The following is a 20,692-nucleotide window of genomic DNA, read 5'->3' as shown; positions in this document are numbered from 1 at the left end:
TGTATATGCTCATACAACCATACATAAATCTATATCTGTTTCTTTACCTATAGATCTACTTATTCATCTATCTATCAAACCTCATATATATAATGTATAATGCCTATCCATCAATCTATAAAACACACTCAATTTTATATACAATATCAGCAATAACATAAGCCAAATAAAAAGCAGAAAATGAAGAAGAAAGAAGGAAGAAAGAAAAAAACAACAAAATTGCAAGATGTTACAACACAGCGTCTCGGCAATTGAAAAAATCCCAAGTAACGTTCTATGGGCATGACACGTTGCTTTCACTATGGGTAGGCACAGATTAATTTCCACGGACTTGGCTAGGTACATTCCAAAGAAACTGTATAGTTTATGACCATTCTCTGAAAATAAGGAGAAATGTTGGTAAAAAGTACATGAATTGATGGTGCACAACAGAAAAGAGTGCAAAGCAAAGGGAAAAGAAGCAAAAGAAAATTAGTAAGAAATGCAATAGTAGGAAATGAGGGGAGGCAGGAAGAAGAAATGAATGGACACTATTTTATCTTTAATTTTTCTTATCTTATAAAAGCTATGATAATATGAAAGGATGTGAAAGAGAACAGGAGGATAACAAGACATAAAAAGTTATGTAAACCATAATAATAATCAATAAGTGACAATAATTACAATCAATCTTTACTTTTTTCCCCTTGGAGCATTCATAGCATGACAGTGCATCATGAAAGTTCCCCCTGAGACAAAATGATATTCCATTTGCTAAAGCCTCTGCCCCTGAGCCGAGTTAATCCCCAGGACAAACAGCGGCATTTGCATAACCTGAGTCACCTTTTGATCATGTGGCTCCTCCCAACAAAAGATTGGTTGGCTATCAGATTTACATAGCTGTATCTCGGGTTTAAATCATGGGCTAGAGCAAAACCATCAATATGGAAATCAAATAATTGATCAATGACCTAGTCCTCTACACAAGAAAAGAAAAGAAAAGAAGCAAAGTTAAATGGGAAGAAGAGAATGGCAACATCACAGTGGCATGGGGAGATACTTGTACCCTCTCCTGCTTCACTTCTTCCCCCCTCCCCTCCCCTGTATTACTACTACTGCTGCTTTTTTTTCCTGTTGCTGCTGCATTTCTTCCTGCTGCTGTTTCTCTTCATGCAGCTTCTACTGCTACTTTAGCTGTAATGCAGCTGTTGCTCCTCTTCCTACTACTGCTACTAAGGCTCCACCTCCTGCTTTGTTTCTTCCTGCTGCTGCTACAGATTCTCCTACAGCATTTCTTCCTCCTGCTGTTGTTACTGCTGCTGCTACTCCCACCCTTTTACCTACTCCTCGATTTCCTGTCCTTTCTCATCTTTCTTCTCACTCTTCCTCTTTTGGATATCTAACATTTAAATAGTGAAAGGAACTAAGGTCTTCCTCCTATCTATATGCATATTTTCCCGTCTAGTGCATAACTGGGAACATGATACGTATTTTGTGTCTTTGCTATAGTGTTAGTTGGGTATAGTTCTGCCTTGATTTCAAGAGCAGTCTAGATTCATATTATCCTGAGTTTCACATTCATAAAATGACTAAAGAAGATGCATTTTGTGATACCATACTGGATATACCAGTATAATAGTAAACATGACACTACAAACTCTTGACAACAATAACATTAACACTACTAACATTTCTACAGATATGAACTAAAATGGCTTATTTAAATAATATTCAATAAAAAACTGACACTATAATAATTCAAATAGAAACAAAAATGACATCATGAATATGATAACAATAATGCTAACATTTTTATCAGTAACCTAATGAGGTAGAAAAGGAAAAAAAAAATATTTCACTTCCAAAAATAACTTTCAAAATGCCTACTGACAACATAGCAAACAAAAGTCTATTTTTTTATCCTCTATATCATTTATGAAATACGTTTCTCACATCTTTATCATTGAATGATAACCAAAAAAGATATGATTAAGCAATTAAATAATTTAAGGATGCTAACACACCCTAAATAACTGAAATACTTATATATGTTTTACCGTATGATTACACTCAAGTATGTGGATCGTAACTAATTAAATAACAATAAACAATATGAAATATGAAACTGATGTCATAAAGTTACAACTTGTATATCAATCCCTAAAATTCCTATTCACTAGATCTTTGCTTCCTACATCTTTTTTTTACATAGTAAAACTATTTACTACAACATCACCAAAAGTCTAGCAGCCTGTTTTCTTGACCCTTTTTAAAAATGAAAGAGAAATAGTGTCAACTGATTAAGTTAGCATGCCTGGCCATACCCAGCATGCCATTCCCACACCCCATTCTTTATAGAGCCCCCAACCCCTCTTTTTTGTTATGAATGGAATGTATTGAGTGGAAATAGTAATTATGGTGTCTCTATCCCCCTCCACAAAATACAATATTTAGTGTACAGCCAACTTTTGGCTTCTTGCTGTCCCTTTCCTCTCTGTCTTTATATCTATCTATAATAATTAATTCCTTGATGCTTTTTTCTATTCATATGCATGGGGTAATAGAGGTTACTTTTCTTAGGTTTGGCACTCCACTGTACAATATGTACTTGACATAAGACAGTAAATCAACCATTCTCTGTGTTTAAAGTCAAGTTCTTGGAATATCAAATTCAAAATTTGCCTTTCAGAAACTTGAAAACTCAAACCTAAATTGTTGTCTAGGGAAGCAGACTGAAAGAATCATCATTCTATACGAATAAGTCTCTGTGGCTTTCCAGTAACTGCAAGAAAAAATGCAAGGAAAAAAATCATCATATTACTAAATATATAAAAACCATGAGCAGCACAGTCTATCCCTTGCTAAATTGGTATAGGGAAAATGCTCAAAAGCCATTAAAGGATTAGATTTATCTAATCTTGGATTTGATGTTATCAAACATTTCAACATTTAACAAATAAATGGGTAACTGGCCATATCAAAATTTATGATGTATTATCTAATACATCTTTATCCTAGCCAAGGAATTAACAAACCTGTTATATGAGCCTTGGTAAACTTCCATATAATAAGTATTTTTAATTTCTTTCACATTGAAAATGAGGACCATATATTTAAATATGTAACCCATTTGATATCCATAATCTATAAATAAACAATAAAAATAATACATAAAACTACTATACATCTCATTCTACAGTACATCAAAGGGCTATGCAAATTATTAAAACCACTTGGTAAAAAATGTCTCTTGCCTTCTTATTGCTCATATGAAATTATGCCACAGGCATCCAAACAAGCCATATCCATCAAATCATATTACACATTAATATGACATGGAAAATGTTTTAACAAATATTACATAATTATACCTAATATCCCTATCAATCTTGTCGATCAGTCAATCACCAAATGTACCTGAATCTGTTATACACCTGGATTTAAACTGGATCTAGGTACTTTTCCCCACAGCTAAAATAAATCCATAACTGTGTTTTTGCCCTGTCTATGAAGGACCCCCTAGACCCCTCCTCCCCCAACACTTTTCATATCTAATTATGCTTTTATCATTTTAGTTACCGTATGAGGTAGTATTAGTTATTTGTGATAAATTTCATGCAGGCCTATTGTTAACACTTTGATGAAAGTAAACCAAATATAGCGAAAACTATCAAAAGCACAATTTACATGTGTAAAAATGGTAATACTCTTAGTTGGAAGATAATCTGTATTATACTCTCACTTGTCAGATATGATTTGAATTAAATACATGGTAGAAGAGGGGAGCCATATTGTTTTCTCTGTGTAACTGCAACTGATCCTAACATCCACATCTCAAATTTCATAATCTCTATCATGAAGTTCAATATGTTTGTAGTGAATTCTTTTACTTTCAATAAGTATGAAAACAAAGGAGTTCCTACTAGTGATAAACAGCTTCTGAAAAGGAATATTAGCAGTACTGACATACACAACAGATGACTTCCTGAAATGACCCTTGTCATGAAGGGAGGATTACCCCAATGGAAAGGCGAACAAGAGAAACTGAAGTACAACGAGTAAATGAAAACAAATAAATATAAAAATATGACATTTATTTAGATCTATCTCAAGATTCAATAGAGACATATCAAAAAGTTTCTCTTAGCTCAAAGTTATTAATCACATGGGACATTTAATGGCTTCACATATTATGGAAATTATATCAAGTGATGATCTCTGCAAGTTTCATACCCAAGATAGCTTTGACACATACTAATACATGAATGAAGGTAGAACTTTTGACGTAGTTATAAGTCTCGATGTCTCAGTGTCTAAATATGATACAAGTTTATTCTATAAAAATCAGAAAAAGGATGAGAATGTAAAAACAGATATTGTACAACCTCTATATAAAGGGAATATAAATTGCCTCACATACACTTGCTCTTCCTTACCTATTAAATAGTAGGAAGATAACATCTTCTCAACTAATCAAAGTTTATATCAATTTTGATAATAACTTTGGTCTATGTTGAGAAGACACCCACAGCAACTTTCAAAATGACACTTCACTTCTCAACATTGAATGTATCCTAACTGAATCCACTTGAAATTCACTGTTTCTGTGAGGGATGAACTACAATCTGAAGTTCATTACAACTGTGGCATGTCAAGTGATCGCCACATCATCTGCACTTTATTCCAGGTAAGTTCAACAAAACTGGAGCATATCTTGGCATGATAAAGATTGGGCTTGGTCCATAAGGATGTCTTCTAAACATTTATTCATATTTTAACCATTATATATTCTCCTATTACGTTACCTGACATACACACTGTCATAAATCTAAAAAAAAAAAGTATATATATAGAGATATTTATTTTATTTTAACAAGAATAAAAGCAACTTCTCTCACTCTTGTACCAATCCATACATTCCCCATAAATCACTTAGGAAATGAAAGACTATCATAAATAAATACGTTACTTTCTTTTCAATACGCCCATTAAGAAAAAAAATACCTGCATAGGCTTACAACGATACGTCAATTCGTAACAAGAAGATTCATGACGTGTTTTGTCTCTGTCACCTCCCCTGACCCGTCATTCCTCCCCATTTTCCCCTGATTCCCTAACTCCTCGACCCAAATACGAGGCTCATTTCACCCTTTACTCAGCCTTGTCCTTTTTCTCACCTCTGTCTCCTTATTGTTACGGATTCCCCGGACCAAATCGGTGAGGTTCTTGTCAAACATCCTCTCCAGGTTGCCTTTCACCTTGCGCAGCGCCATTTTCACGTTCTGTCTCTCTTCGCCGGCGTCTCCAAAGGTATTTCTCGACAAGGAGTTGCTTTTACACACAAGGCATCGTCATAAGATCTACATAATTAAGTCCTCGGAAGGCGAAACTCCTCCTTCCTGTCACTGGAACCAGATGTTTTCCACTGGCGACCACAGGGAGTAGGGATGGTCATGTGACGTTGCAACCTTCCCACAATCCTCTATTTTCAACAAAAATCACTGGTTCACAGCTTATTTCTTTGTTTTGTCTGCTTGGTTAGGTGTGATTTCATGCGATTTTATAAGTCTTTGATTGGATGAATTGTCCGGCAGTTGTTAAACAAGAAGAGCGGAGATATTTCTTAGTTTTTCATTCTGACAGTCTGCCATTTGAGATTCTGCCATTCGGATATGAAACCCTTTTACAAATTACCACTTGTCTTACAGGCTTCTTCACGTGGATTTTATATTAAGATTTTTGTTATTCATTTACGTATTCGGTAACGCATTTCTACAAATAAATATGTCAATCTCACGGCAAACATATCTCATAAAGAGAAAAAGTATTGTTTCATACTAGAGGAGGTAAACTATAAGACCTAACAATTTTTTATTATCAAAATGTAAATTATTACGAAACAAATTGCAAATCAAAACGAAAACCTCAAAATTACCGTAAAACATAGAGAATCATAAGGTGTTCCCCCCGCGAGCACAGGGAGTGGGGAACCAAAACAAATCCATGCTCGACAAGAAAACTTTGTCACGTTGGTGTGTATTTCTTTTTCAATTGTTGAGAATATACAGCAAATATGATTACCATAGTATGCTAAGATGGTTATTATTCATCAAAGATTATCTCAGTGTTGATTTGTAAGTGATAAGTAAATAATAGGTAGAATTTTCAGTGAACACGTTATGTTATTTGTTGCACACTGGAAACCATGATGAAATGTCCAGATTATATTTTTTGTGTTATGACGTTTTGTCAATGTTAAACGTCGTTTACCATTACAATTACAGTAAGGGATAACCCCATTTGATATCTGTTTGCTCTGTTCGGGAATGTTATATCCGGTAATTGTTGTTAAAAGGACATCACCTAAACCAAGGAATCTGGCGTGGAAATGTGTACCGTCTATATCTATTAGTTTTAGTCCGCGCTGCGACCAACTACCCCCATGATATTTGTGCCGATAGCGGGGCAGTAAATTAAGAATATCTGGGAAATTGTCTAGGTCGCAAGAACAAAAGATCCTGAAAGCAAATAAAGTTACTAGGACATTTAGTATAGACTGGTAAGTATCACATTAAGTCCAATTTTGTTAGTATCAGTGAAAAGAACCTTCCCTTTAACAGGGTCAGACCACTTTTGTGCTGCATATTAGCCTTTGTTGTAATTATGATCTATTTATTCCTTCAGTTATGATGGCCTTATATCAAATACTAAGTAGTATTCCCCAGTATGGAGAGTACAGCACTTTTCTCTGAGATGTTGGGTGCGGATGAGAAAAACTCAAAGTGTGAAGTGTGCAGTGGTTAATGAATATACTCTTCAAGTGTGAACTTATTTATAATTCTTGAATTAAGTATAACTTAGATATGTCTTACAAGTCCTCCAAAGAACAAAGCATATGTCAAGAATACTTTCTTACATGTGATTGCTGTTTAATTTCTAGAATGCCAACCCTGAAGTCCTAGGCCACAGCCTTTTCTACTAATGCTTGTACAAAATCATCCAGATGTGCACTGAGTATCTGAAAACAAAAATCTTGGATGTGTAGTTGTCACACACATCTAAAGATGCCCATCCCAGGCTGAACAGCTTCAATATGGAGTCTATCTCAAAAGGGTTAACAAGTGTTTGGAATTAGACCACATCAAGAGGCCATTTTGCTCTATAGTTATTAACCTGTCTGAAACAGGCCACATCTTCAGATGTTCAGCTTGAACTAGACATCTTAAGACGTGTTTTCTATTATTTTCTATACTTATGGTATGATGTGTCTTTATGAGATATTACTATAGAAATACTAATTAGCATCTGGTATGATGCATTAGTTATACAACTAAAGGAGTAACTAGCTTGTATTTGGAAAAAGATATGCAATGTGAAAGTGATCTCCATAGCAGAAGGGATAAAGGCCAACAGACTTCCATCATATAAATTGGGTAGATTTATGTCTCTAAAGTCTGTCTTGCCAGAAAGTAATGTAGGAGTTTAGAGGCTAAGTTATCCTTAGACTTGGCAGCGGGATCATATGGATGTCCTTTCTTTTGCATTGTTCTGTTTACTTTCTATATGTAATAGTATTGCTTTATGTGTTCTTGATTGTATGGTCCATTTCTGGACACTTCCTAGTTGCTTAATATTTTAAATGGGAGTAAATCTTTAAAGTGTACAGCATGTCCCGTCTCATCTTTATTTGGCAATAAATTGCCAGGTAGGTCAAATTCTTGACTACATGCCACTCTGAGTATAAGCAATATGAAGAGAGGATTTTTTTGGATTAAAAATACTACATTTGACCAATAGATATCATAAGCAGTCCATTGATACCATTGTCATCATTACCAGCAGTACACAGCTTTTCTGTGAAATTTCAGAAAGTGGCACATAGTCTTATTCATATTCATATACTGTATTTAAGTGGATCATAACTGTAGCAAACGTTCACGTATCAAATAACAGCATTTCAGTGTCGCAATACTGGAGTAAATTATTGATATATATTTAGATGGTGTAATGTTATAATTATTATAAATTTATGACATAGTAATATTCATATTATAAGGGTATTTTGGGAGAATTTGCATGGAGTGAAATTTACCAGTCTACATATGCTATTTCCTGACTATTTGTATGAGATAGGTGTTTTGTTATTAACAGATGTCAAGCTGCTTCGAAACTCAGGACTTTACAGTTGTTGCATATCAAATTGTAAGTAGATAATAGATCCTTGATGTATATTATGCTCCCAATGTCTTGCTAATACACCTTTGGTGATAGAAGTGATCTCAGTAGCTTTTGGCATAGCACCTTTGGCAAAAGCCTTCTAACCACCAATGCTTTATGAGCTGGCAAAATAGGACTTAGAGACCTCTCTGGCAACGTGTTATTAAATGATAATCCAGTCCAAGGCATATAAGACACAGTAATTGCTTGAACCATACCAGTGTATCAATTAATTTTACCTTTTAATTTTCAATTTGTTATTATTTTTCACAAATCAGTGCTTTTGTTTACAAGTATCTGGTATAAAGTATTTGTTATCAAAGCCATCTAGCATATAATTTGATTTTCCATTTGATAATTACTGCAAATGTGATGTATATTATAAAGTGCATTCATTTGTTGATTTATGTGCATGTGTGCTTACTTTTACTTTTGTTTATATTTTTTATTATTTTTTATATTGTTTTTATGTTGTTTTTATATATGTATACATATATATGTATATATATATATATATATATATTTTATATATATATATATTATATATAATATTATATATATATATATATATATATATACATATATATATATATATATATATATATATATATATATATATATATATATATATATATTATATATATATATATATATATATAATATATATACATACATATACATATATATATTTATTTATCTATTTATTTATTTATATATATACACACACATGCATACATATATACAGTATCTGCAAAAAAGATCCGCCCACCTGCTAACACGCAGTAGGGCATGAGTCATTTATTGTACATTGTAATTTCCCGCCCTGGAATTATTCTTTTTTGCCTATCTGGCAACTGACTCGTCTGGTAGGGTCTGAGAGTGGTGTATTGTGTGGTACATCTCTGAATTATGGTCAGAAGAATGATTATATTACATTCTTAGCATCACTTTTTATACATTTTTGACCACCTTCCTTCCTATTTTTTCTCCACATTCTCTATCATGCCTGCCAAGCAGTTTTCATATGGGATAAAGCCAGAATTCTCACCCTGATTAAGGAGAATGTATCTCTAAGGGAAATTGCAAGGTGTGCTGGACAACGTTTTTCTACTGTCAAGACTGTATGACCCTCCTAAGAAATTTATGTATGTATATATATATATATATATATATATATATATATATATATATATATATATATGTATGTATATACACATATACACATATACATATACTTACATACATACATATACATATATACATACATATGTACATATATTTATACATATACACATACACACACAGACACGCACACACACACATACATACATACATACATACATACATACATACATATATATATACATAGGGTAACATGAGGAATTTCCAGGGAGGATAAGCCAAGGGGGTAAAGTAAGGAAATTTTTTAATCACTGGTATTTCTGTTAACTTGTGGGTGACCCAAATTTTGAAGTTTAATCATCTTTATGACATCATATATGTCATAATGCTCGCTTTCATGCCAAAAACTTGTACATGTCATTTCACCTCTGCAATGGGTTAAAGAATACCCCCCACCACCCACCCACCCAAAAAAAAAAAAAAAAAAAAAAAAAAAGGTCAATAGGTCCAAGGAGCAAAAAGAGATAGAGAAGGGAAAGGCAACCTGTGCTTGTGACTACAGCACAGAGCAGCCATACTGACACAGGGGCACATTGCAGACACTGCACATGTTCTGAACTACCTTCCTCTTCTCATTCTACCTGCATTACCACACTTCAGAGCCTGAGGTCAGCATCTTGCTATGTATCATTGCTCTTTGAAGCTAGTGCTTGGTAGAGACTGTGGAAGGGCATCATTCCAGGCTTCTTTCTTTCTGGTGCTAGGAAAGGGTGGTGCCTTTTATATGTTTGTGATTTTAAACCAAATCTATTTTAGTGAACATTATGGTGATTATAATATTATATTGATAATTTCCATTGTCAGTTATGAAACATAGTAGTTATTCTAAGTGTAACTGAACAATACCAATAATGGAAAACACAATTAAAAAGTTGCCCAGACCTTGGTTTTATTCTTGCAAGTTTACATTCGTAATTTTTCAGACCTTGAAAGTTATTTCTTGATATGCTGTTTTTTTTTTCTTTCTTTCTTTCTTTCTTTCTCTCTCTCTCTCTCTCTCTCTCTCTCTCTCTCTCTCTCTCTCTCTCTCTCTCTCTCTCTCTCTCTCTCTCTCTCTCTCTCTCTCTCTCTCTCTCTCTCTCTCTCTCTCTCTCTCTCTCTCTCTCTCTCTCCTCCCTCCCTCCCTCCCTCCCTCCCTCCCTCCCTCTCTCCCCATTCTCCCAAGTTTTTTCTTCCTTTTTCTTCCATTTTTGCTGATATTCAGTTGTGTGTACTGCATGGATGTTTATTGTAATTGCAAGAGTCAAAGAAAATGTTGCTATTTTATCATGTTTTCTGGTGGCCTTTTATTGTTATTAAGACTAGCTAGGCCTGAACTAATGATTAACTGATTTTTTCTTCCATTGTCCTCATGTTTTTTTGTAGATCATTTATGACATGTACCTTGTTGATTATTTTCCTTTTTTCTTTTCTAAATTTTGGCTTGTTTTGCAGGTTGTTATTGTAAGCAAAAGACCATGGGGAAGAAAAAGCGACAGCACCGGCGGAAGGACCGGGACGACAAGATGTTTGACCACCAAGATGATGCGATGCAGGAAGTGGATCTAGACATGGCCCACAGACTGGGGGCCAAAGGCACTTCGAAACAGAAGAAGAGGATGAAGAGAAAGCTCATGAGAGAGTTGAGGTTGAAGGAACAGATGGACAAGTACAAGGGCAAAGAGGGCAAAGAAGAATACACAGGATGGCACACCATCAACATACAAGGAGGATCGCCACTGGAGAAGAATTTCATCCTTTCAAGCATTGGAAGTGACGTAGAGGTAGAGTTCCGGCCTCTAGGCTTCTTCAGGATGGAAAACACAAGCGGATTTTACCTCGAGAGGAACGAACCTGCAGCCACTGCTATCGCTGCCCTCGACAAGAGACTCCAGGGCCCGGATGGTAGTCGGCTCAAGATCAACATGAAGAAATGTGAAACGCCAGACCTCGTGTTGAATACGGACCAGTTGCAGGTGTTGAGAGATGTCCTTTCTAAAAGATTCAACAGTGAAGCCTGCTTGTTAGATCTTTCCAGTTTTCATTATGAGCAGAGATTCTTAGACCAGGACATCCTGGCTCCTCTTGCTAGTGCCTCCATCATGAAGCATGTTGTTCGTATGATTAGAGAAAATGTGCCACAGCTTAAAGCACTCAATTTAAGCAAGAACAACTTCAAGGTAAAACATTTAAAAGGCCTGCAGGGCTTGAACATCGGAAATTCACAACTTGCAGCTCTCAACCTGGAGCACAATGACATCCGAGACATATCAGTGCTGAAGCAGGTGAAAATGTTCCCTTTGTCAGAACTCAACCTTCAGTTTAACCCTCTGCTGAAGAATTACAAGGACTGTCCACTGAAATACATTCGCCATGTTAGAAAAGAGATTGCCCATTTGAAAATCATAGATGGTGTGGATATTGACGCTTATTTATTAGAAAATGGCAAGGTCCAAGCGAATGGGCTAGAACAGCCTGCTTCTCAACCTAATGCAAATGATGTTGGCTCGAGTAGTAATACTGTATCCGAAGGGATGGTCCGCACCTTTTTAGAACAGTACTATGCCCTCATTGACACCCCCCAGCGGAGTAATCTCGTTGCTGCATACACTCCTGATGCCGTGTTGGAGGTTAAATCTTCCGTCAGTGAAATCAACAGTAGTGTGCTTGTTGGGCATGATGAAATATCCAAAGCACTTGTGGGTTTCCCTGTGACACAACATCAACACAACACCTTCTCTTTCAATATCCAGCCTTTGAGCCCAAACATAACACAAGCTATTGTAACAGGGCAAGTTCTTTTAGCTGGAAGTAACACAGCAGTTGCTTTTGCAAGAAAAATGAACATTGTACCTTTCAATACAGGATTTTGTTGTTCTCAGGACTTGCTTGAGTTGCGAGGATTATAGAAAATAGCTGTTTGGGACATTGTATTTGTAAATTTAGCGGGTAAAATTTGAAAGCATAACCATACAAAGTGGAAAGTTGACAAACCATAACTTATTAATTGTAAATTCATCTGTTCTTACTGTTAATCTGGAATCATAATGTGAAATACACTGACGAAAAAAAGATTAATGGAACAAATACTATATTCAATTCGGTACCAGACTTGTCTCCCACGAATATAAACAGTTAAAGAGTTTGAAAGGAGTATCATTATTCCAAACTCTAGATGAATTCTAGACATAACTTCTGTGAAGTCAAGCACTATTTAACTTTGTGAAAGCATTCCAGTGTATATCTCATAAACAGGAGAGAATGCTTTGACCAAGAAATACCATCTTTACATTTTTGTGTCATCCAAGTGAAGTTAACTTGCTGTTAAAAAATTATTTGTATGTACTTTACGATCATGATATATGTCTTCATACATTGTTTTCTCTTGTTCATCATGTTTGTATGTGTAGAGAGAGTGTAATTGGTTTACGTAGGTGTGAACAACTGATGAAAGTTGCTGTTGTATGCTCCATGATGTATGAAAGGGGAATGAGACTGATGAACAAACAGAAGCCCCTCTGTTTAGTTCAGAAAATGACTACCAGTCCATTCAGAATCAAAGACTAAGGATTTGTACTATTTTTTCACAATAGATGCTATCACCAAATCGCTCTTTGCAGAAAAGGCAGTATGTTACTGCTTCTATCAACAACTGGAGTATTTGGTGATTTTAGAAGCACATTAAAGTTTTAAGTTGCATATTGAGTTTCCTGAAGCCCTTTGCTTTATTAATTATTATTGTTGTTATTGTTATTATCATTATTATTGTTATTATTACTATTTTTATTAACATCATAATTTTGTTATTATTATTATTATTACTATTAGGATTATGGCTTTTTTAACATAACAAAACTGCATGAAACTAGTATTTATTCACTTTTGTCATTAATTCTTTTCACTAAAAGTATTTATTTTTTATTATTTCTTTAATAAGCTGTATTACTCAAGATTTGGAAGATGGAATTATAACAAATATTTTGCTGATCTTGCAATCATGCAATGTAGTGCTGTTACAGCAATGTCACTAATATCAGGAGTTTCATATATATGCTTACAAACTTTATTGTGTAAAAAAAAAGTATGGTTAAGAAACATCACAATATCATAAATTAATATTTGTCTCTTTGAAACTGTTAAGCCAAACCATTACCAGGTAAAAAGAAAATCTGTCATTTGATGTGTTCAATTGAGCATTAGATGGATGAAAACAGAAGACAAATATATATTTTCATTTTCTATTCTTTCTTTTTTTTTTTACTCCTTTTCTCAAGTGTGAAGATTTCCAGTGTGTATTGAGAAGGGACACATTAAGCATAGATATTTATTGTGGGTAAACTTACAACATATATTTGCTTGTTAAAAAGTTTGAAATACAGGAGTTGTATTTTTTTTCACCATTGTAAGAAGACTGCCATGAAATGTGACCTGACCTCCAGACTCAGGAATTTAGATAACTGGCAATCACCAAATATTTATGAAATCCTTTTGATTTTCTATCTGAACAAAGTAATACTTATCACATTCTCTGTTGTCTGTAACTTTAACGGTCAAGCATTAAGGCAATTCCATACTTTTAGGTATTAGATGCAGTGTATGCATTAACTCAAGACAGCGAATGGACTGTCTACTATGGTTTTATTTTCTTCATCTTCCTTTACACATGGATGGTTCCACAAGTGCCTATTCAGTAAGTAGTCAGTTAGTAGGCCTACCTGATCTTACCCCTTTATCCCTTTCCTTGAATTTTCAGTTTTCATTTATATTACAATTTTTAAAATGTTATTTTTACTATTGATCTTATTAGTAGTATAATGGTAATTACAACATTAAGAGTAATAAAAATATATTTAAAAATCAGGAAATTCAAGGAATGTTGTAAACAGGTGGGGTCGGGTATGACCACTAATTCACAACTAAGCCCTGTTAGAGCCATCCATGTAAAAGATAAATAAAATAAAACCACACTGGACATTGCACGTATTTATAGACTCTCATCTCTATTTAGAGTAATGAAGGGACAAGTATTTGAGTGTATTACCATTTCTTTTCCGTCTTCCAGAAAAATAAAAAATAGTTTGGCAGTAAAATAGATTGTCCCCAGGATTATCAGCATAGGAATTAAAGAGCATCTTAGTTAAGTGACAAGCAAATTTCATGGTTGGGGTGAAAATTAGTTACGTTAAAAAAATTTTAAATCCGGTAAATCTTTTTTTTTTTCATTGCTCATATTTATTAATTTGATTTAGTTTTAAAGTATTTAAAAAACAAAGGGATGAGGGAACTGTAATGTATGTTTTAAATGTGGCAATTGATAACAATTGATTACATTGTAAGCATATGTTAATTTCTTTATTTTCAATAATGATACATTACTTGCTAGATAAGATGGACACAAAGAATCTGATTACCATTGATTTGGTAAATACATTGCATAAGTATGGATAATAAATATACAAAAAGTACCTGTCTACATAATATAGGAGTATACAACATTAATTTCTGTAAAGGATATTAAAAAATAAATCCTCATTGAACATCTTTTACTAACAGCGATAAAGTACAATAAGCCAAATATAGAATATATTTGCTAAACACCTACAACAATTGCAATTTCCAGGTGACATAACAGAGTATGCAGATGTATGTATATATATGTGTGTGTGTGTGTGTGTGTGTGTGTGTGTTTGTGTTTGTGTTTGTTTGTTTGTGTAGTGCATGAACACTAAATTTGCATTTCAAAATATTGATTAAACAGTTTATACTACCTTCCCCATTTACATAATGTTTAAATGTGAAAGTACTTCATATTTATTCATATTACTAATATATTTTAAGGTGTAAAGGTGTGTTTATTAAGGCTCTTGCTTTTTTATGGTGGTTAATAAAAGTCATGTTATGTTCCTTTCATTTTATTTGTTAAAGTTATGTGTATAAGTTTGTATTAAAAATAAACAATTTCCAGAGAAAGTTTTCAAAGCCCTGAAAACCAAATATTACTATCAGAGATGTGTATGAAAACCTGTATTTCAAAGAGAAACAATCTATTTTCTTTTGCAAAACTTAAAAAAAAAGAAAAACTTTTAGCCAGTAAATAATTTCGATAAAACTTATTCCGTAATGTGTATCAAAATCTGGAAAATTGCTAACATTATGCACATAACAGGCTTCTTTATTAAAAACAAATAATAGATTTTTAAAATATTCATTAACAAATAATGATTTCTTATAATATCCTTGGAAATGGTGCGTTGCCTATCAGAACAGAAACAAATTACCTTATTGTCTAAATTACTGGCAGTTGTACATTAACATATGATCACCTGATTTGCTACCAGGATTTGCAAAATTGACATAATTTGGTTCATCTTTTGACTGACTTCAAATAATAGCTGTGACCTAAGATAAAGAATAAAAATATTTCCATTCCACTTCAAAGACATTAAGTGAAAGTATTTACTTGCACAATTAGAGAAAATATAACTCATAGGTACGGAAAAAAACGTTTTCTCTTTTCCTTTCTCAATTCAAGAACACAAATTTTACTCAATAGATTTTATAGGTGAAAAAAAGACCACTGATGCTCGCGAGTTGACTCCTCGAATCCTAGACATTGCTTGCTTGCTTGCTTGCTTGCTTGTTTGTTTGCTTCTTTCTTCAGCATGGTGGCGACCAAAAAAAAACGTAAATAAAATAAAATAAAAAAGAAAAGAAAAAGAAATCAGTTCTGTGCAATAGGGATGACCTTCTCCTCGTTCCCAGCTATGGCGGGCAGAGGAGCCTCCACCGTCAGGACGCCGTCTTTGGAGAGCGAGGACTTGATCAGCTCGGGGTTGGTGCCCTTGGGGAGCAGGAACTCTCTGTTGTACTCGCGGTAAACGGAGCGGTTGTCAGACTTCTCTTCGTGCTTGGCGTGGACCTGCAGGAGAGGAGGGGGATTTTTAGAGGAGGGAATAATGATTATAAAACGGTGCAGCTTGGCACGAAAGAAAAGAAAGAAAAAAAGCAACAACATGGAAGTAGACAAAATAATAGTGCTGGTTTTTTAACTTATCTAGGCATTCCGGAAGAAGAAAGCAGGGATATTACATTAAAAAAAACCTCCAATGCCACGGAACAAACAAAAATAACCAAAAGGCAAAACTCAGCCTCGCAAACAAAGATGATAACTCGTAACCCAATGCATCCAAAGACAACAGATATCACACCAAAAAGAAGACATAGCAGTCGCAGAAAAAAGAAAAGAAAAGAAAAAAAGGCTCACCAGAAGCTTATTATCAACTGTCTTGACAACGATCTCCTCGGGCTTGTACTGGCTGACGTCAAATCTTAACTTGAGTTGTTTACAGTCGCCCTCTTGTTGGATGAGGGGCGAGTTCATGCCCTCCAGCCATGACCCGGAGCCCTGGTTGCCGCTGGATTCCTGCTGCTGGCTAAAGAAAATAGGGAAATTGATATTAGTTAGGTTGCAATAACATGTATATTAAATATTACTGCACATGATAATTCTATTTAGATTTTTAAGCATGCTTAACAGACTTGTCTGGGTGTTATCCTACCAATTCTGTTTTTTTTTATACTTTGAATTATTATAGATAGTTCTTGCATAATGGAATGGTGAAATGATACAATTTACCCTTATCAGTACATCTCGGGCCAAGTTCTAAATACACATTAAAAAAATGAACTTTAAACCCCTGTCAACAACACTTTCACTCCTTACAGGTATTCTATTCCAAAACACATAAAAATATATATCATAGGTATGTATTTTCTACACAGTCATTTAGAGAAGACAAAGAAAAAACAAAGTCATCCATAAAACACTTTAAAATTATGTATCAGAGTTGAGTGTTTTCAACATAGTAATATAAAAGATAATGAAGTAAAACAAAATCATTCTAGACACTAATAAACACATTATTCCAAAAAGAAGAAAAAATAAATAAATATATACACATTAATATAAACATAGAATTTTTACCTGTCTTTTCAATCGTAATGGTTTCTACGGCATCCTAAAAAAAACACCTTAAAGTAAATGCCAAACTATAAAAGATGAAACTGCAAGCCAAAAAATGAAAAATAAAAATCAATAAATAAAACAACAACTAATATACATGTTATATATTTTCGAAAGAAATGTTTAGAAAGACAAAGCATTGCAATCTACAATGTGCGCGTAATGGGGGAGAGGGGAGGGGGGAATGGGATGCATATACTTACACTATGAATGCAACGAACGCTCGTTTCAACATAACAATTGCCAATAAACTAAAGAACTAACGAACAGAAAAAGAAAAATGATGACAAAAACATGGCAGTACAAGCGAAAAAAACAACAACTCGTCAGTGTCTAAATATATACGGTCCTAAATAAGAGGGAAAGAAAACGTCATGAGTAATGCATCAACAGGTGGTAGGAGAGCTAAACATACGGGAGGAAAAGTACAAGTAGAGCTGTAAAAATAGGAGTTGGTATAGGAAAAGAGAGAGAGAGAGAGGGGGGGAGGAATAGTTGTTGTAGCAACAGTCGCTACGAAAGTAGAGGTAAATCAGAATAGAAAAAGAAAAGAAAAAAAAAACAAGAAGCAAATACGAACAAAAGTAGAAGCAAAAAATAGACGAACAAAGCTCCTTAAATTTAAGAAAGAAAGAGAAAGAGAGAACAAAACAAATTCTCCCATTACATATTCATCTAAGGAGGAGGAGGAGGAAGTGGTGGAGCAGGAGGAAGAAGAAGAAGAAGAAGAAGAAGAAGAAGAAGAAGAGGAAGAGGAGGAGAAGGAGAAGACCTTGAGGACACCGACTCCGACTCCTTGGTGACTGTGGTTTGGCCGTCGCGCCCCGTCACTCGGGTCTCGGAGCGACGTGAGCTATTGCTGAACGTCTCCGCTCTTCACGGGCAGATGGGGAGGGGAAGGGACAGGGAAGGGACAGGGAAGGGACAGGGAAGGGACAGGGAAGGGAAGGGGAGGGAGGGGAGGGGAGGGAGGGAGGGAAGGGAAGGGAAGGGAAGGGAAGGGAAGGGAAGGGAACGGAGGGAGGGAAGGAAGGAAGGGAGGGAATGAAGGAGGGAGGGAATGAAGGAGGGAGGGAAAGAGAAAGGAAGGAGTGAGGGAGGGAGGAAGGAAGGAGGGAAGGAGGGAGGAAGGGATGGTAGGTGAGAGGGAGCAACGGAAAGAGAGGAGGGGGGGTAAGAAGGGGGGAAGGGGACGAAGGAACGGGAAAGAAGAGGGAGGAAGGAGGAAGGAGAGGGTGACGGGAGGAAGGGAACAATCAGGGAAAGAGAGGGAGAGCAAGGGAGGGAGAGAGGGAAGAAGGGAGGACAGCAAGGGATGGAGGGAAGGGAGGGAGAACAAGGGATCGATGGAAGGATGGATGGAGAAAGGGGGAAGGGAGAAAGAGAGAAGAGAAAAACGAAAGACCCAGTTGCGTAATACATGCATGCGTCGCGTGTTTTCATTCCGTGTATGATGTTGATTGATGCATGGGCAGTGATGGCGTGGCAAGTCGAAAAGATGAAAAATGATTGAGCAATGTTGCAAAATAACACGAATAAAAGTCGTGGGCGTGTGGGCGCAAAAAGCCAAGAAGCAGAGGCGTAGGGATGAAGTTCAATTTCAGGATTTTCCCACAAATGTCACGTTCATTCATGTCGACAAAATGACAGATTAAAAAAAAAAGATGTCATGAAAATAAAGAAGTACATAGGTTCACAAAAAAATGCAATAATAATGACGATGAATGCAATAATGCATAAATATCAAAATAAGAAAGAAGTGCAGACAAAACGTACCGGTATTGGCACATTTCGCATGGCACAACAATGACACCACATAAGAAAAAAAGAACAAGAATCATATTTTTGTTAAAAATCAAGTAAAATTAAAAAAAATAAAATAGAAAAGAAAAAGTGAAAAGAGGAAATGGAAATCCAAGTCAAGCAACAGCACGAGAACCGGTTTATAACATCACGTTGTCCCGAACCCGGCCAGGCATTCGACGGTCCAGCGGGAGGGGCCAAGGTCGAGGAGGCGGGGCACGTCCATTTCAGCGGCGCGGGGGAGGACACATGAGCCAAGTGATGACCAATTCATCATCATCATCATCACCACCATCCAGGAAGGGAAGAAGTGCAGCACAGAGAGGAGAAGGGGTGAGGTGGAGGGACAAAGAGAAAAAAAAGCGAGTGTTAGTAGCGAGTACACACGGTTAAAAAAAGCATACTATAAGTGCGCCTTCTGCCAGGTGCTAAGCTTGATAAGTATTGTTAGTAAGACTTTTACAAAAGTGATTAATAGGCAGGGCACAATCACACACACAAAGAGATATAAGTAAACTATACATCACAGCTTATATGGAAGGAACAGACGAGGTGATATGTGCAATTAGATAAGTGTCACATTTAATACCGACACAATCACCTATATACATATACTAAACCTACAGCCCACCAACCTACACTACATATTCCACCCAGAGAAAGAAAAAAAAAAAAACAAGCACAAACAAAAAAAGAGAGACAACCTCAGTCTCGTTCCTGAACAGAGACTCAACACGCCTCTTTTATTTCATCCACGTACACACGCACGTACGTATGTCTTTCCCTTCTGTTCCCACATGATGATATGCAAGTCATTATACATGGGATATATATATACAAATATATACACACACATAGGGAAGGATTACGTAAAAGCCTCGGTCGTCGCACGTGACTAACATTACCAATTTAGGATTTGCATTCATGGAAACAGAATGTGAGGAAAGGAAGGAAGGAAGGAGGGAGGGAGGGAGGGAGGGTTGGGAGGAAGGGAGGTAGGTAAGAGGGAGGGCGAGAGAGGAAGGGGAGAGAGAGGGGAAGGGGAGAGAGAGGGGAAGGGGAGAGAGAGGAGAAGGGGAGAAAGAGGGGGAAGGGGAGAGGGGTGGGGAAGGGGAGAGGGAAGGGGAAGGGGAAGGGGAAGGGGAGAGAGAGGGAGAGGGAGAGGGAGAGGGAGAGGGAGAGGGGGAGAGGGAGAGGGAGAGAGAGAGGGAGAGGGAGAGGGAGAGGGGAAGAGAGAGGGAGAGGGAGAGGGAGAGGGGAAGAGAGAGGGAGAGGGGGAGAGAGAGGGAGAGGAGGAGAGAGAGGGAGAGGGGGAGAGAGAGGCGGAAAGGGGAGGAGGAGGAGTTAGTTGTAGATATAACAGGGATGACGCGGGGAGAAAGAGATAAAAAAGACAAAATATATATTGAGAGAGAGAGAGAGAGAGAGAGAGAGAGAGAGAGAGAGAGAGAGAGAGAGAGAGAGAGAGAGAGAGAGAGAGAGAGAGAGAGAGAGAGAGAGAATAAATCA

The 20,692-nt window shown here is 36.1% G+C and overlaps 3 protein-coding genes across 10 annotated transcripts in view; 1 reads left to right on the top strand and 2 right to left on the bottom strand.

The window, feature by feature from the left end:
• g (adaptor-related protein complex 3, delta 1 subunit-like garnet) overlaps positions 1–5,449 on the bottom strand; it is a 34,621-nt gene extending 29,172 nt beyond the window's left edge. The window contains exon 1 of one of the 2 annotated variants that reach the window (XM_043007580.2): positions 5,157–5,449. In XM_043007580.2, coding sequence (XP_042863514.2) covers positions 5,157–5,252 — 96 coding nt within the window. In that variant the 5' untranslated portion in view covers positions 5,253–5,449. The remainder of the gene's footprint in view (positions 1–5,156) is intronic. The other variant, XM_043007581.2, reaches the window with a different exon arrangement.
• A 483-nt stretch (positions 5,450–5,932) lies between these two features.
• On the top strand, positions 5,933–13,599 carry LOC122247887 (nuclear RNA export factor 1). 4 transcript variants are annotated; one of them, XM_043007582.2, is made up of 3 exons: positions 5,953–6,011; positions 8,131–8,181; positions 10,813–13,599. In XM_043007582.2, the coding sequence occupies exon 3, from the start codon at positions 10,836–10,838 to the stop codon at positions 12,264–12,266; it is 1,431 nt and encodes a 476-aa protein (XP_042863516.1). In that variant the 5' UTR covers positions 5,953–6,011; positions 8,131–8,181; positions 10,813–10,835; the 3' UTR covers positions 12,267–13,599. The 4 variants fall into 4 exon arrangements, with proteins under 4 accessions (XP_086395413.1, XP_042863516.1, XP_086395414.1 ...); XM_086539288.1 differs by having other exon boundaries at positions 5,964–6,538; XM_086539287.1 differs by lacking the exon at positions 8,131–8,181 and having other exon boundaries at positions 5,933–6,011.
• Positions 13,600–15,253: 1,654 nt separating this feature from the next.
• Positions 15,254–20,692, bottom strand: part of LOC122247888 (protein lethal(2)essential for life) — a 36,608-nt gene continuing 31,169 nt past the window's right edge. For 2 of the 4 annotated variants that reach the window (XM_043007586.2, XM_043007583.2), the window contains 2 exons: positions 16,622–16,790; positions 15,254–16,276 (listed from right to left, as the gene is read on the bottom strand). In XM_043007586.2, coding sequence (XP_042863520.1) covers positions 16,079–16,276; positions 16,622–16,790 — 367 coding nt within the window. In that variant the 3' untranslated portion in view covers positions 15,254–16,078. Of the gene's footprint in view, positions 16,277–16,621; positions 16,791–18,152; positions 18,255–20,692 lie in introns of all 4 variants that reach the window. The other 2 variants (XM_043007584.2, XM_043007585.2) reach the window with 2 other exon arrangements.

Source organism: Penaeus japonicus, unplaced genomic scaffold (assembly GCF_977035675.1).
Source record: "Penaeus japonicus unplaced genomic scaffold, GWHDUDI00000001_assembly GWHDUDI00000008, whole genome shotgun sequence".
NCBI lineage: Eukaryota > Metazoa > Arthropoda > Malacostraca > Decapoda > Penaeidae > Penaeus > Penaeus japonicus.
The sequence above is the reverse complement of the archived record's forward strand: the minus strand, read 5'-3'. Positions and strand labels throughout refer to the sequence as shown.